Consider the following 18,049-nt stretch of genomic DNA (forward strand, 5'->3'; position numbering starts at 1 on the left):
AGAGGGGCCCCAGCTGTGGAGTGAATCTGAAAGGAGGAATCCCGGCTCTTCTAAAAAAAAACAAGGCGAGGCAGGGCCCTGTGCGGAACACCGGGAGGCTTTGGGGAGACTCAGGGCTTTTAGAGAGACCTTATTAGTTTGCTTCGGGCAGACTTCCCAAGGCAGCTGCTTCAGGCAACGCACAGCCCAACCATTCACTACGAACACACCAGAACCCTAAAGGCAGAGGCCGGGCACCAAGGAAGCGAACGCTTGCTGCCCCAAGGCCGGCTAGGCCAACTAGCCCGCGACGGAGGCGGGCTCCCGGGTCCAGCCGCCCCTAAACAGGCGGTGGCCCAACCTTCGAAGTGGCAGAGGGGGCAGGGCAGGAGAGGGGAAGTTTGTCTTTCCCAGCCTCAATCCTGGACTCCAAGCCCGGGGGCGCACTCTGATTTCCCCCGGGCTGCACTGTTACCCCGGGTACGCGCGTTGGGGTAACCTGCTACAGATGGCTGGGCGGCCACCAAGGTGACCGCGTGGGCGGCGGGGGAGGTGGGGCCAACGCTGCCCAGTGCTCGCGAGCCAAGATCTGATTTCCGAACCATACCTGTGAGCTAAGTCAAACCCCGCCGCTGGGCTGAGTCCTCAGCCCGGCTGCTGGGCACAGTCAGCGGTGGTTAATGATTGATTGCTGACCCGCCGAAGAGGGTGCTCCTGGAGGGTGGACTGGTACCGGCAAGTGCCAAGCAGCAGAGAGGGGCGCGCAGTGCTAGAGGGCAGAGCGCTCCCGGGGTACGTAGGAGAACGGCCGGCACACGGGGCCTGCGGGGCGCATTCCCTGCCAGGAGATTAGAACCTCCTTCCTCTGCGCTCTCCCCGCCTCGCTCTGACACACACGCCCCCAAACTCCACCTCCAAGCGCCTCCCGGGCCTCTGCGAGGTTGGACCGCTCCAGGAAGTTTCTATGAAAGCACCCGAAAAACTAAGTTGCCTTTTCCAGGTGAGCCCGAGTGAAAGCCCTTCTGCGTCCGTCGCAGCCAGGAACTATTAGAGGAGCAAAGCTGAGGTGTCGTGGCTTTCTTCCTGATGGCTTCACCCAGAGGCTCCAGCAGTGACTGCGCCAATGTTATTGATCATAGCCATATCCCCGAATTCGAGGTAGCCACCTGGATCAAAATCACTCTCATCCTGGTGAACCTCATCATCTTCGTGGTGGGCATCCTGGGGAACAGTGTCACCATTCGTGTCACCCAGGTGCTGCAAAAGAAAGGCTACTTGCAGAAGGAGGTGACGGATCACATGGTGAGTCTGGCTTGCTCGGACATCTTGGTCTTCCTCATTGGCATGCCCGTGGAGTTCTACAGCATCATCTGGAACCCCGTGACGACACCCAGCTACACCCTGTCCTGTAAGCTTCACAATTTTCTCTTCGAGACCTGCAGCTATGCCACGCTGCTGCACGTGCTGACGCTCAGTTTCGAGCGCTATATTGCTATCTGCCACCCCTTCCGGTATAAAGCTGTGTCCGGGCCCTGCCAGGTGAAGCTGCTGATTGGCTTCGTCTGGATCACTTCTACCCTGGTGGCATTGCCTTTCCTTTTTGCCATGGGAGTTGAGTACCCCCTGGTGCACGTGCGCAGCCACCGGGGTCTCTCTTGCAACCGCACGCTCACCCGCCACCAGGAGCAACCCGAGACCTCCAATATGTCCATCTGTACCAGTCTCTCGAGCCGCTGGACCGTGTTCCAGACCAGCATCTTCGGCGCCTTCGTGGTGTACCTCGTGGTTCTGGTCGCCGTAGCCTTCATGTGCTGGAATATGATGCAGGTGCTCAGGAAGAGCAAAGAGGCCTCGCTGGCCGGGCAAGGGCAGCAGGAGCAGCTGAGGAAATCGGAGAGCCAGGAGAGCAGGGCGGCCAGGAGGCAGACTATCCTCTTCCTGAGTGAGTTCTGGGTGGAGGGCAGCCTGAGAAAGTCCCTAACCCCCCTCCATGACTCCCTGTGGCCCTCTTCACCGATGTCTTGCCTTAAAAATGTATGCTTAAGTTCTTGAAGCTGAAAAGGTATTGATCCGAGCCTCTGGTTGTTTCTTCTCTGTTTGAGGGATTAAGGTTATAGTGAAAAAAAAACACACTAGACCAGGAGTCAGAAAGTCGGGGTATGTTCCAGAAGAGCACCTCTGGAACCTCTGGCAAGTCACAAAATATCTTGGGTAAAATGGGGATAATAATACTGGGAAACGTGGGGGGTCAAATTAGGTAATGAGGAAGAGGTAAAAGTCCTTTGAGAAAGACCAAGTACTTCAGAGTTAAAAGAGAACATTGTTATCTAGCTCATTTTTACCCTGGAGAACCCTTCTCAGACAATTAGATTTTGTTCCCATTTTTCTTCTCCTTTGGAGAAGCATGGCTGTCAGGAACACAAAACTCTCCAGGCTGCTATGTTATTTCCCCAGGGTGATCTCCTACCCAGTCTTAAGAAACTGGAGCTCTCAGTCAAGCACTCCCCATGGAGGGGCTTGAATGTCTGCTGTAGTGAGTCTATTCTTTATCTGAGCAGAGAAACATGGCAGGTCCACCTGCTTGTTTGTCTGATTCAGAAAATCTGGCTCTGCAGATTTTTGGGACTTGATAGATCATCTAAAATACTCAATTCCCATGCAAAGAAAGCGCTTCATTTTCCAAACTTTTGCTGCGACACAAATACTTAAAGTCAGTTCCTTCAATCGGGAGAGAAGGAGCCCACCATCTATCTGCAGACCCCCAAGCCTTCAAAGGAGGGGCCTGGTGGCTGCAGCCTGAGAGTGTGAGTGGAGGGGGAGGGATATAACCAGTGCTTCCCTTCTGCCCCTGCCCCTTTTCAGTGTGGCTTCAGGGGAAGGAATAAATCATGGTACTGTTTGTTTTGGTGTGGGAAACCTGAGTAACAGGTTCCGGGACCAGGAGTTAGACAGGAAGGAAAAATTGAAGGCAATTGAGGAGTGATGGAAAGAACCCGGTCTTGTCCCAGACCTTCCTGACTTCTGGTATGATTCCTACAGCCGACTTGACTTCACTCTGTGTGGGAAATGAAAGGAGGGAGCTTGCACTTTTTGGATGCCTACTCTGCATCAGGGGCTGTCCTAGGTGATTTATATTTCCATTCCATAGAGGAGGAATTTGAGGCTTAGAGAAGATCTAGTTCAAACTCACATACATGCAGCTCCCAGATTCTCACTTTGCTTCTCAGGACAGGAAAATGACTGGCTGCTTGTGGTTTTCACAGTCTCCTGGTGAAGGGAAAATGAAATAAAGTAGAACTTTGACAAGGAAGGTACTATCTAGATTAGGCTGGTGGTGTTTATCACTGCCTCTTAGGGCCAGCCTTTCTGGAAGTTGGAGTAAGCAGGTAGTTTTGTCTGGGGGCTTGAGAAGGGCACCCAACTGAGCTTAATCTCTCTTACCCACTGGCTGCTGCCCAAAATATTCCAGAAAGGAATGAACATTGTATTTGCTTAAAACTTGAACATCTGTTGAAAGCCTAGTTCTCCCTTCCCCAAACACCCTTAGGCATATCTTAAACTTTTAGTAGTAATTTATATTTTTAGTGTGAATGAATTTACTTTCCTTTTCCTTTTTTTCTTTTTTGTTGAGTTCAGGGCACTGTCTCCTACTCTAATTTAGGAACATCAAGGCTGCATTTCACCAAGGAAAAATAATTGATTATTGATCTCTCTTTGTTGTGTATTGGACCGATCTCTGATTTTTTGTGTTTCTCTGCATAGATGTCTTTTCTCCTCTCAGGGGGTATTGTTCCACGTTAAAGTCAGTCTTCATTTTGAAGCATAAAATCAGAATGACACAGATTTTCATTCAGAGATGAATAGGACCTTGGAGATAGCTCATGCAGTTAGTAATCACCTGGAATGAGTTAGTTCTCGCTGCTGCTCTCATTCCTTACTTCTGGTTCTCTTCCTCTTATAACAACTATGTATTCATCACCCACTGTGTTCTCCGCTTAAAGATTGTTGAATGGCAATCAGGTACTCAATGTGCAATAATATCTTGGGGAAATTTTACCCTTTGTATTTAGCCCATTTCCTCTGCAGTAGGTTTTCAAAGCAGTTCTTGCAAATGTGCCCCTCTCAATGAATTCAAAGAGCTTTTAAAAATAGGAACCTCACTAATTAACTCAAGTTAGGAAATAAATTAATGGAGTGAAGAAGAAGAAATCATGGCCTGCATCCATCAGATTAATACAATGCAATTTACTTTGTGGGTTTCATAAAATTTAAGCTTTGGGGCATTTTTAACCCAGAACAAATGAATATATAAATTGTTTACAAATTGCTGAATTTAATATAGTGAGTTAGCTGTCTTTTTAGCATTTCAGTTAACAGATGTAGCAAATTAAAACAAATATTTGCTCATTTCAAACATTTTGCATTTAATGTGAAATGTAAATGATGACATAGCACAAGATGTCTTTGGAGCTCTTGAGGCAATAAAAAAACAATTAAGGATTTCCCCCCTCGTTGTTAAAAATGCTATCTTCTGCATAACAGAAGTGAAATTCATAAATCTACCCAAGATGAGGAAGTCTATGTAGAAACTATTATTTTTCTTTTCTACATCTTTTGCAATTGTGTGTGCCTCAGTCTAGTTGAGGTACTAGGCTGGTGAATAATGAACACAAATTTGGAACTCTAGGAGAGAAAGATGCTGGGACGTCTCCTAGTTCTCAAGCAATTTGTAGGAGAAAACAAAATAATGTAAAAGTGTACATTCCTGGAAACATGAGTGTCTCTTCATGACTCTTGTCAGCTCTGTGAGAAATCAGTGCTAGACTTAGTACTTTTTGCAAGGTTACAGCTAATATGGCCATGTTAATATTTGTGTGATGCCCGAACAGAGGTTGCTGATCTGGATTCCTGCCTCTGCTGGAGGAAAGAAGCTGGTGCATTTGGCTCTTTGTTCCATAGTTGTTGAGAATATGCAAAATGAGCCTTCTTTTCAACGAGCTTTTCCAGATCTTCCATCTTATCTTTGTCAGTTATCACTTGGAGCTATTCTTAATGCATGTAGCATCCAGGTCCACGGACACTCATGTTTGTGTCTATTGCACATGTGGCTTGCTGTTAGATGCCACCTACTCAAAATGGAACAACAGGATAGTTTAAAAGAAGTATACTGTAGCTTTGTGTGTCTGTGCATGTGTGTGTATGATTGTAAGTTGATGCAGCCAGTATGGAAGAGAGTATGGAGTTTCCTCCAAAAAATTAAAAATAGAACTACCATATGACCCAGTAATTCCACTTTGGGGTATTATTTAGCCAAAAAAAAAAAAAAAAAGAAAACATTAACTCAGAAAGATACGTGCACCCCTATGTTATTTATAATAGTCAAGATATGGAAGCAACCTAGGTGTTCATCGATAGAATGATGATAAAGAAGTTGTGGTACATATATGCAATGGACTATTACTCAGCCATAAATAAGAATGAAATATTGCTATTTGCAATAGTTTGGATGGACCTAGGAGGTATTATGCTGAGTGAAATAAGTCAAACGGAGAAAGACAAATACCTCATGATTTCACTTATATGTAGAATCTAAAAACAAAAGAAAGAACAAACAAAATAAAATGAAAACAGACTCATAGAAACAGAGAACAAACTGATCATTGCCAGAGGGAAGGGGGCTGAGGGGATGGGTAAAAAAGGTGAAAGGGATTAAGAGCTACAAACCCCAGTTATTAGAAAAGAAAGAAAAAAAAATGTAGTGGTCTCTAGAAGCCAGGCAAAGTAAGGAAATAGATTCCTCCCTAGGACCTCCAGATAGGAATGCAACCCTGCCAACACACTGATAGTAGTGCAATAAAACCAATTTTGGACATCTGACCTCCAGAAGATAATAAATTTATATTGTTTTAAGCCACTAAATTTGTAGTAACTTATTATAACAGCAATAGAGAACTAACAAAAGCAGTCTCTTTAAAGATTAAAATATAAAAGAATATTGAACATTTGCAGGAGTAATATTAAGGGAAAATGCTATTAAGCAATAGTAATAATAGCGACAATTTATTGAGTATATACTATGTGCAAGGCAGTTATGCTTATATCAATTCATTGATGAAGGCACCAGAATTAATTCTGTTTTCTGGAAGATAAACAGTTTCAAGTACTTAAATATACTTTCAAGGGATAGAGAGTAGGTGGTGAAACTGAGAAAGATATGGAACTATGAGAAGAAAAACTTAGAAACGTGATAAGTCATTGAGTTAGAAAAAAGTCAATCTTTAATAAAAACAACCTTTAGTTATTGCTGTAACAATAAACTTGGGCTATCCGAACAGTCAAAATTCCCTGGTTCGGAGCTGGTGAAAAATCTGTATAGAATGTTTTGTTATCAACTTGTGTATGTACGACATGTATGAAATTACCTTAGAGTATAAATACAAAGTAAAAAGAAGTTAAATTAATCAAGAATGCTTAATTAAACTTATTAAAAATTTCTCTAAAGTGCTAAAAAAATAAAATAAGTATACTGTAGTTTTAATTAGCAACACTTAAGAGCATAAAGTGATTGGGAATTGGTTATAGCCACCTCTAGAGATCTATAGGGCAGTGATCGGCTTTCAAGTATAGTTACAAAAAAAAAAAAGTTTTACAGGCAATCATGAAATTACAAAGTTAAAGAAACATCATAGAAAATTCAAGACTCTATAATAATGGCACTCTTGCATTCTGATTTGCTCTCCTGAGTCAGAGGGAAAGGGAAGGAATTGTATGTAGTGGCAGGAATCGCACATTAATTTGGGTGACTCCTGGGAGAAAATCTTGAATATGGACACATCATCCATCATGTGTATTTGATCTTCACTCTTAAGCTCTCTCAGCTGAGCTCCTTCTGGTGCTCATCATGTGTATTTGAATGGCAAAAAGATTGAGAGTTCCTTCTATAATCAACTACTCCAAAAAGAAGGTTAATATACATTTAGATATTTGTGGGGGTAGGCCAAGGAAAAGGAGATCTGAATCATACTCTCTGGGTTTTTAGACCCCAGATTTAGAGGTCAAGTCATGTATATATACACACTCACTATGAAGAGGGAGAAAGAGAATGGGGGAGGGTTGGGGGAGGGAGAGAGAGAGAGAGACAACTGAGATGTTGACAGTAAGTCCTCTTTATCTGAGGACAATCAGTACTTGAAACTCTTAGTTCTTTAAAATGGAATCTAAAATTTCATGTGAAAAGAGATTTGATTGGGACTTCATTATGAAAAACAAAAGTGAAAATTATGAAAAGAAATTTGTCTTATATTTTATCAAACAAGTTTTAATTATATGTTAATTCTTATAATTTTTCAGAATGAAACAAGTGTGCCTTTTTTGAGGGCATAATTTTTCTGACAAAATTATATGATGGCCTTTGTGTCTGATTTTCTCAGCAAGATTATGTAGAGGGCTTTCTCCCAAGGGCTTCTCTTAATGCTTTGCAATTTATAACCCTTACATTAAAGCACATGTCCTGGCATCATTCTTGTCAGTTTTTCATTCTTTCAGGATTGACTGGCCTAAATTGGCCAGACTTTCATTTGTGAGTGGCTTGACATCTGATTCATGTGTTTCTCCAGCTCCCCTTTCATTGACTTCATGAATTTCTGCACCCCATGTGCAGGCCAAACCCCCAAAATAAAATCAATCTTTATATCATAGCGTATATCAACCCATTACACGGAAATGGATGACTTAAAATGTTTCTAAAGTGCCAGAAGAATTTTAAACAGCTGTTTTCTTGACTAGTTTAAATACTAGTCTTTACAGTCATGTTTATGTTAGTCATTTTCTTAGCAAAGGCTTCTTCTGTGGTATAAAGGGACATGCCAACTCAGTGTCTCAGGGAAATATTACCAAAATTAAATTAGTGACTTTTTCAGTATAAGATATTATTTTGATTAAAATGTTTGAATATTTCAGGAAAAAGTTTTGCCTCAAATATTCAGGCTGCTACCTCTATTGTCTTCTTCCCTTTATTGGTATAGATGTAGCTGTAATAAATGGTATTTCATGCTTATTTTTCTACTTGTGATATCTGTCATAAATTGCAAGTGTCCTGTGACCAGCTTGGTAGACAAATATAATAATGCTGCTTTATTTTTATAATCAGGCTGTCTCAAAGATTTCATTTCTCTGCTGGAGAGATGCACAGTTCTCGTGGAAGGGAACGTTGGCATCTCAGTCCCCATTCATTAGCAAGTCTGTTCATTTGTCTTAGTTGCATGCCTCGTGGGGGCTGCCAAAGTATAACAAGGTGGCAGAGACCTCAGCTGAGCAAATCGCTCAGTTTATTAACGCTAAAACCATTCAGAATAAAAGCCATTTGCAAGTTGGGACAGCACAGAGGAATATTGAACTGGGAGTCAAGGATCTCTGACCTGCCTCAGCAGACAGGGTCCTCTGATCCACCACTTGGATGACACGGTCATCTCACTATCTTTTCCTTCTGCCCACCTCCCCCGATGGTCGGCAACCCTGGGACTATCCAACTGACTCTCGACCTCTATTCCTTGGCTGCTTACTGAGCACTGGAGAGAAGACTGGTTATCACTGCTGCTGTAAGTTCTTGTAAACAAGTAAGTGTTCAGGGCCTCACCCAGGCCCTGCTGTCTAGTGGGCAGCTTCCTTTGCAAGGACCTTCAAAGAAGTCAAGTTCCTGGAATGCTTTTTATCTTTGCTTCCAGCAAGTCTGCTTTCTAGGTGAGGGACCTTAACTTGATATGTCATCGCTGGAGGAATATCTGCATCCACTCTTGCTTTGTCCAGGCTATTCTTCATGCTGTAGCCACTGGAGTCTCATCGATAGCCCCATCTGCAACCTCATCAAATTCAAGCTTATCAGTGGCTTCCCATGGCTCTTGTGTCAAGATCTTTATGTCAAAATCCTTAACGTAAGGCCATTCACAGTCACTGCCTCTCCAACTCTATCAAGTGCAATTCTCCCCTTGTATTAGTCTGCTTGTACTGACATAACAAAATACTACAGACAGAGTAACTTAAACAACAGGCATTTATTTTCTCACAGTTCCAGAAACTAGAAATCTGAGATTAAGGTGCTGGCAATGTTGGTTTCTAGTGAGATGTCTTCCTTGATTTGCAAATAGCAGCCTTCCCCCTAAGTCCTCACATGACCCTTCCTCTGTGCATACTCCAAGAGAGAGATCTCTGGTATCTCTTTGTCTTCTTAAAAGTGCACCAATCCTGTTGGATTAGGGCCCCACTCTATGATTTCATTTAACCTTAATTACTTCTCTGAAGGCCCCATCTCCAAATATTGTCACATTGGGAGCTTCGACATATGAATGTGTGTGTGAGGGGGCACATTGCAGTCCATAACAACCCCTTAATTGCTCTGCTTCACTGGCCCCCTGCATTTCCTCCTCTCTCCTATCTCCTGGCCCTAGTACATGCTTTTTCCTCTGCCCAGAATGCTTTTCTGTCTTACTCCATGCTCTGCCTGCCTCCCACCAGCCCTTCCACCAAGTTAACGTCTTCCCTGGGAAGCCGGGCCCATCCTTCCTGAGTTGATTATAACTCCCTTGAAACAAGACTCACAGTTATAATTTTACATTTAATTGTGAGATCACTCAATTGATGTCTGTCTTCCTTTTAATTCCTTGAGGGCAGGAGTTATCCATAATTTTGCTCCCTAGCACTGTACCTCCATCCTAGCACACAGTGCCTGGCACATGGCGGATGTTCAATGAATATCGTTGACTGAATAAACAAATGAAAGAGACTCAACTTGAAATTGGGAAATGATATTCTGTTTTTCCTTGGGCGTGCATTCCTATGGAAATTCATCATTCTTCCAAAATTTTCTGATTAGTTCGAACCTAAAGATACTCTCGTTGAAAGGGATCTGATTCCTCCCAGGACTCTGAAAAGCTAAGCCATCATTGGAGGACACTTAAGATTTTATCTCCACTGAGCAAAGGAACAGTCTATGTTAATCAGCTCCTGAATAGCAGCTTTTTCCTTATGTACATGCCAGAAGTAACCATGAAAGGAAAGTGATTAGGGTGGCGTTAACAGTTCTTGTTAAACTCTGTTTAAGCGGATGTTAATACAATGAAATAACTAAAAGTTATTTCTTAGCAGGCGCTTTTGCCACTTGTTAACAAGGAGGTACTCAAGGTGATGGAAAGAGGATGCAATGTGAGCAATATTTTGAAAATAATCAACCAATATGTTTTTTATCTTCCTGTTAAATTGCATTCACTTGCATCCATAGCCCACAAGCCTGAACACTGAGGCTCATCAGCTCAGGGAAGGAAGAAGCAGATACTGCCTAGTACAAAGGATCTATTTTGAGTCTAGAAGCTGGATTTCTTGACCTCTTCAGCTAGGCAATTGTCTTGAAAGCCGGACTTTGTGAAGAGTGAAAAGGGATTGCTCAGCTCTGTAGCTCTCCCTTTAATGTATCATGAGCCCAGCCTGGTGGACTAGATCAGTCACCGCACAGCCAGTTCAGACAAGACCAAAGCTCAGGGGTTTGAAATTTCTCCTTGGAAGCCACTGAAGGGTTCTAAGGAGTAAAGCAGCACAGCCAAAGCATGGTGCTGTCCTGGGGGCATTGGAATTTGAGTCAAAATTCAGGCCTGGCTATGTTCCCAGAGTGAAAAAGAGACAACCTTCACTGAGACGCAATCATGGGAGAGCGGCTGAGGCCCATTAGTTCTTCCTGCCATCAGCCAGCCCTCTGACTCTTGGTTTTCCTAGGCTTTGCTGCCTCCATTCAGCTCCTCATGGCTTTTTTCCAGCACAAAGGCCCCAGCTGCCCCAACATTGCTTAGACTCTGGTCAGGAGGAAGCTCTAGGGGGTTGAGCTGGGTCGCAGTCGCTCTAACTCAATGGCTTGCTCGTTTCTCAACAACAATTTCAAGTCCCCACTTCTTCCTTGAAGCCTTCCTCTACTGATCTTCCCACAAATGATGAGCCATCTTAGTCATTTCTCAGATGAGGGCATAGGTGTTTTCTCTCTGACTATCCTGGGAGCTCCCTGAAATCAGAGACCTTGCATACTCCTATTTCCTCAACCTCCCCTACTGGGCTGGGCACAAAGTGCCTGTGCACTGTTTAGTTGGTTCAGGGATTAAAATCCCATACAGTGGCTGCTGCTCCTGGAAAGGAGGGAAACTACACAAACTCCGATCCTCAGCAAGTCACTTCTACCCTGTCTGCCTTTCTTTCTGTGGTAGGCAGAAACCTGAGATGGCTCCCGAAATTCCTGAATGCTGGTGTGTACATACTTCCTCCCACTTAATCAAACACTAATTGAGGTGTTGCAGTGAAGGGATTTTACAGAAATAATTTAGGTACCAAATCAGTTGACTTTAAAATAGGGAAATTTTCTGTGTGGGCTTAATCAAGTCACATGATCCTTTAAATCTAGGTTTGGAGGTCAGAGACGGGAAGTCAGAGAGATTCAAAGCATAAGAGGAGGAGAAATTCTCCATTGCTGGCTGTGAAGTTTGAGGGGACCACCAGCAGGAGATATAGCTTCTAGAAGCTGAAATCCAGCAAGGGAGTGAGGACCTGAATGAGCTGAGAGGTAAATTTCCCCCTAAAGCCTCAACATCTTGAGACCCCGATCAGAGATGCCATGCCTGGAGTTCTGATCTACAGAGCTGTGAGCTAATAAATAGATGTGTTAAACCACTACATTTGTATTAATTTGTTATGCAGCAATAGAAAACTAATATATTCTCTGAACTCTGGTAAGGCAGCTGCAAGGTAAACACATGTCCTGTCTTAGTTATGTCTTCCAAGAAAGGCCCAATCTCTAAACCTTCTCTTTGAAACATCCCATCCTCCAAGAACTGCACCCATGAACCAGCCATTTCTTGAATCATCAACCATTTATTGAGCAGCTGCTAAGTGCTCAATGATTAAGAAGTTTACCAAGTTCCAGGGCATCATGAAATTTTCACTGGACTTTTACGCTTTTGTTTAAGAATTCAAAAATTGCCATTTGTGTCCCACCAGCTAGATTTTTGGAATCCAGTATACTTTGGTTGTCAAAGAGGAAGACTTTATTGAATTGATCTAGTTATCATCCTTTTGGTAGCATTTTTTTTTCTTTATAGCCTGGCACTTAGTAGCTGCTGAATAAATGTTTGGTGAAACAATGAATGTCTGGGCAGCTTTGCTGCTTCCCAGAGCCTTCCTCACTGGAGGTGAGAGTGCCTACATTCTTTATCATTGAGATCCAAGTGGAAAAAGGGAGGAAGATGCCAGCCCCAGTGCTGGAAGCAACTCTGAATAAGGAGATGTCTCGGGCTAATAAATCTTACCATTTTCTGATGTTAGGGTTTCCGCCAACTGAGAAACTTAACAAAATTTCCTGTTTACACGTACTGTGTATGAGAGCTATTCTGGCAGCCAGAGGTTTTTTAGACATCTCATCACACTGCTTTACACATTTCGAGGGAGGCTGGTAGTTGGAGCAGTGGTGTTACCAGAATCTGACAGACAGGGATCAGGAGGCAAGGCTGCAGCATCAAATTGCTATTGTACTCGTTAAATGTCTAACTGGTTGTGAAACTAAAGGCATGCAGAAATGAGATTCAGGCCCAGTTGGGAGTGATGAGATTCATGGAACTTATGGAGAAAAGCCATCCTTTTTTTCTAGTGAAAGGGAAAAAATATCCAGCTTACCTTAGAAATAAAACAATACACTCAGGGTGTTTGGGCAGAGCTGAAGTCATTTAGTCTCTGGCCATATGTATTGCTCTTTGGAAGATATGATATACTCACCAAAAACAAAGCTTTCTGGGAAATTTGTGTTGTATTTATGCTGTATTTTTGAAGGGTTAAATATCACATTGAAATGACAGCTACATATTTTGTATACTTAAAGGACAGCTGATAGGTTGTCATTGTTTTTCAAGGTCAAGTTTGTCTTGACAGAGGAAGCAAACAAGAGGACCTGGTGATTGAAGGTTGCTTTCCAGAGGATGAAGGAAACTTATGTACAAACAGGCTGTTTTCCTTCTTGAGCCTGGAGTTTTCCTCATTATTGAATCTCTTGAGGGCTCACTTTCTCCAGGAAGCCTTCTGGGACTGGCTTTACCTTGCTCTAATTACTCCAACAGGTCTTTGCATTTCATTTGGTGCTTCATTCATCAAGTATTTATGAAAGCCTAAAATATACATACTATTGTTTGGCCTGTAGAGATTAAGATGCTGCTTTCCCCCTTTAAGGAGCTTAATCTTTCTCTAGTTGGGACATCAAAGTATAGAGGTGGAGCTTTGTAGAAGGAAGCCTAAAAATACCCTTGATGAAGAGTTGGGGGTACTGGCTGTTTATGAAGTAAACTGGTTCTGGGCTCCAGAATTTTGAATGAGGTGGTTAATTGGACTTTACCTACCCCAGAGATATTGTCTATCATGTTGATATTCACGGTGCAGTCCATGTAGCATCACTATCAACATCACCTGGGAAATGCTAAAGTGTAGAGTGTCAGGCCACATCTACCAAATTAGAATCTGCATTTTAACAGGTCCCTGTAATTCTTATGCAAATCTAAAACACTCTTCTTTAACTCAAAAAGAATAGAAGAAGATGAATTGGGAATGACTAAACCCATCTCATATAGCTTGCTCTGTAGCTTGCTCTATAGTTGTAACTGGTGGGAATTTGCTCCATGATATTTGGGCACAAGAAACCTCATATTACTAAAACTTAAACCTGGCTCCAAGCCAGGTTTTGCAGCATGGTAAAATTCAATCTCAGTGAAGTTTGGGGGAGGCTTCCTCTTCTCATGTTATATGAAAATTCACAGGGGCTTATGAGGTGCCATAAAATGAGGCATTTGGTCCTTCATTTGAAGTAGTTGTTTTGTTCGAAGTGCTTCCTGTTGCTCCTTCTGCTCCAAGACTCTGCTGCCAAGGCTGGCAGGGCACTGGACCAGCCAGCCAAGGGGCCAGCTTTTATATTTCATCTCTATTCCTTATAACATCATCATCATGAGGGTAGAATTTTATATCCATTTTCCAGAATTATTCGAGGTCATCACCCATTGAGATTTGAGCTGGGACATGACCCTCAAGTCCATGTTATTTCTCGAAGCAGAGAGATGGGCTCTTAAAGAGAATGTGCTCTAGCTCTGGGACTAGTTTTGGGTGGTGAGGGATGGGGAGGAAAGAAACCAAGTGCCAAGTCTGGTGTACATTTGTCTTGCTTTTAGGCTGCCTGGCAGCTTTTGAGTACCTCTCTTATGTTTGGGGATTTCCTTTCTCTTGGAGTCCTGCTTCTCCAAGGTAGTGGTCAAAAACTTGCTTTCTCAGCATCCCTTGCAGCTAGGGTGCAGCATGTAACCTGGGCTGCATCAATCATCTGCATTGACATAAGACTCTCATTTGTAAGAGAGTGATGGGAAGGAGCAGCAATCACGTGGAGTCTTCTTAGGGACAGGGCCACTGTATGGACAGAGTGGCACTGAGAGAGAGTGACGACAGGAGAACTAAGAGCAGTTCTAGGCCAGGTGTTGGCAGTGCCTCTGTAGTAGGGTTTCCATTGGCACAGTCGGGTGGTATAATCTAATGTATTTCTTGGTTGCCTCTTGGTTGCATTTCTTGGTTCTCTGACTCGCCTAAGGATTATGTGGAAAAAAGTAACAGCCTCATTTCTATTTTAAATTGGAATGGGCTTTGTTATGTGTACTATGAACTCTTATGTTCAGATAATAGGTGATAGAACAATTGGACTGGAGTGAAGGACCCAGAGGAGAGCAGTGGATAGTGAATCTAGATTGGATAGTAGGTGGGGTCAAGAATGGAGGAAGTCGATAGTTAGTCAAAGGATGTGGATTATATATGGAAGCAATGGGGAGCCATGGAAGGCTTTTGAGAATAGGAGTGGCAGAAAGGAGAACAAGGAGACTGAGATGGCCACAATGTGTGTTGCAAACAGGAGAGGCAGTATGAAGAGTGCAATTGTGGAAATGGTATGGTGCTACAGGTTTTGAGGACAGTGAATCAACAGGTTTGGCCATGAAAGGTCATGAGGGATGGTCGATGTCAACCTGCTATATATTGGAATCATCGGTGGAGTGTTAACAATGCTTCACTTCATTCACAGCCAAATCGTCAGGGGCGGGACTCTGGGCATCTTTATTATTTAAGCTCTGCAGGTGATTCCAGTGTGGAGCCAGGACTGAGAGTAGGGTAAGAGGGAATTGGAAAGGCAGGCTGGGCCTTGCCTTAGAGACCTTGAATTTGGTGACAGTGCCGAGGTTTTTTGTCTGTAAGCCACAAAACCTGATCTTGACTTATTAAGAAGAAAAAAAGGACTTTTCTAGAGGTATTAAGAGTAGCTCACAGAATCTGAGGAAAGGCTGAAGAACTAGACTGTCCAGGGATCTAGAGGAAGAAATTTGTGGACAGTCTGTTTGTGTTCCACTGTCAAGGAGATAGCAGCTTCAGGCATTCTCCTATCTTTGTTGTCACTCTATTCATGGTCAGATTTCCAGGGGCGAGGCTCTTATTGGACTAGCTGAGGTGTGTCCACTCCCTGGTGAGACTGAGAGTGGAACAGCATGATGAACAGTATCAGCAAAACTCCATGCAATGAGAGGCATGGTCCACACAGGAGAATTCATGCTGTGCCCAGGAAAGCAGGTGACAGAGCCAAGAGCAGAAACAACAGATTCCCTGCAGGGGCCTCATGGATCTTGATGATTATAACACCATCGTTGCTGAGTTTCTTCACCCCAAGCGGACTTTTCTCCCACTCTGTTCTTGTGTGGTTCTCTCTTTCTGTATCGCCTTTCTCTCACAGAGTCGTTGATGATGTTTCCCAGGGTTCAGGTCACATTAGAAGGAATGGGGAAGGGACCAGCAGCAGAGACTCCCCCTTCCAGAATACAGCTTTCAGGAGGCTGGTTGCTATCAAATCCACCGGGCTTGTTTCCTGCCTGGGAACCTACTTATTCATCCAGGTCACTGACCAGGTATTGGATTGTGGCTTTTCATCACCACAAAATCAGTTTCTGTTTGAACTTCGACCCAGAGAACAAAAATCTGCATCCTACCTCTGGGCCAGATGCACCTCCTGCCTCCTCAGGCATTTTCAGGTTACGTTTTCATATGATATTAGCTTGAAGCTGAGACTCCTTGTTTCAGATGTGAAATCCCACATTTGATGCCAAGGATATCTACCATGCAAAATAGGGAATAAACGACCTACATTCTTTGCTTTCCGAAAATTTAAAACATTCTTTAAGAAAGAAAAAAGTCATTTGTGAAATGTTTCTTTGTTTTTAGAGAATGTTTGAGTTTCATGTTGAAATTCTGATTAATCATTGAATTTTGTTATCAGCTAGATTCTGTCACTGGGGTACATAGTTGCTGTTTTCTCACCCTGCATGTTGGGAAGCAAGGAAGCTGCTCTCCAAAGCAATTCCTCACCGTCTTTTTTCTTGGTGGTGACTTCTGAGCGGGAGGCACATGCACCTTGAGGCTTCCCTGGGGAGCCTGGGGAGCTACATGCACTGAGAATAGACGGAGAGAATATGACATGTGTAGACTTCCGAGTGGATGCGGCCATGAGTATGTAGACTTTTTCTTAAATGATTTTCTTAAATGATTTGAATGACGGCGAGAGTGTTGTGTTAGTTTCCTATGTCTACTGTAACAAATTACCACAGACTTGGTGGCTTAAAACAACAGAAATGTATGCTGTCACAGTTCTGGAGGTCAGAAGTCTGAAATCTGTTTCACCAGGCTGGAATCAAGGTGTCAACAGGGCTGCACACCCTCAGGAGGCTCTGAGGGAGAATCCCTCCCTTGCCTCTTCTAGTTTCTGGTGGCTGCCACCATTTCTTGGCTTGTGGCTACATCACTCCAATCTCTAAGGCTAGTATCTTCAAATCTCTCCCTGCTCTATCTTCACATCACCTTCTCCTGTCAAATCTCCCCTTACCTCCTCCCTTCTATGAGGATAATCTGGTGGAATTTAGGGTCCACACTGTTAATTCAGGATAATCTCTCTCTCTCTCTCTAAATCCTTAACTTAACCATATGTACAAAGACCCTTTTTTCCTTATAAAGTAACATTTGCGGATTCTAGGGATTAGGTCCTGATGTTTTGGTTGGACATTGTCCAGCCTATGCCAGTATAAATTTAATGTGATAGGTGAGCACAGTCTCCTGATCTACAAAGAAATGTAGTGGAACAGCTCAAAAGATATACATTCTAATCTCCTTTCCATCACTCACAAGTATGTGAGACTTGGGCAAAGCATTTCTGAACTTCAGTTTCATTATCTCTACATTGGACATACTCTGACTCCACAGGTTGATTTGAGCTTCAGTGGGAAGTATGTACAGGTCTCCAGTGTAGTGCCTGGTATAAAATAGGTTCTTAATAAAATCTAGTTTCCTATAGTGACTTTGTCACATTACAGAAAGAATTCTGGCTGAGGACTCAAGAGAACTTTGTTTTAGTCCCTGCTGGGCTACTGATGTATCATATTGAGTCAATCTAAACTTACTTCTTCAAGGAAGTGTGAAGGGGGTGCATGTGAGGAGTCCATCTTAAAAGTCTCTACAGAAATAACACCAAAGGGGCATCTGGGTTCTAGTCTTAAGCACTCCACAGAAGAGAAAATCTGCTAAGTCTCCTCTGTATTGTAAAGATGCATAGACATTTGCATTTCATTTCATCATACGTCATTGCCTGATGCGATATAAAAATGTTTTAAGTTCCTTTCATGGAGTAAAAGTGGCAGTCCAGAAAAGGTGATTCTTGATGGCTTTTCAGGAGCCTCTGGAACATTCTCCGGTAGCCCCAGCTCTGTGTTCTTCTCAGATGGAAAGGTTTAGGCTCAGAAGCAACCTGCGGTCCTTATACTTCTGAAATTGTTTGCCTTTGACTTTTATTCTGTGAGAAGTTACTGGAAGAGCAAAGGCAGCTCCAGGCCCTGGTGGCCATTCTAGGTGGGAGCTTTTGATAAATGAACACAATGTTTTCTTTATGTACTTGTAAGGCCAGGGCATTATTGGCTGTGGCAATCGATATATCAAA

General features: G+C 43.2%; 1 protein-coding gene across 2 annotated transcripts in view; it reads left to right on the forward strand.

The window, feature by feature from the left end:
* The first annotated feature begins 597 nt into the window (after positions 1-597).
* Positions 598-18,049, forward strand: part of GPR39 (G protein-coupled receptor 39) — a 183,757-nt gene continuing 166,305 nt past the window's right edge. The window contains exon 1 of one of the 2 annotated variants that reach the window (XM_025039381.1): positions 598-1,921. In XM_025039381.1, the coding sequence (XP_024895149.1) occupies positions 1,066-1,921 (856 nt within the window). In that variant the 5' untranslated portion in view covers positions 598-1,065. The remainder of the gene's footprint in view (positions 1,922-18,049) is intronic. The other variant, XM_006921432.3, reaches the window with a different exon arrangement.

This window comes from Pteropus alecto, unplaced genomic scaffold (assembly GCF_000325575.1).
Source record: "Pteropus alecto unplaced genomic scaffold, ASM32557v1 scaffold3, whole genome shotgun sequence".
In the NCBI taxonomy this organism is placed as follows: Eukaryota; Metazoa; Chordata; class Mammalia; order Chiroptera; family Pteropodidae; genus Pteropus; species Pteropus alecto.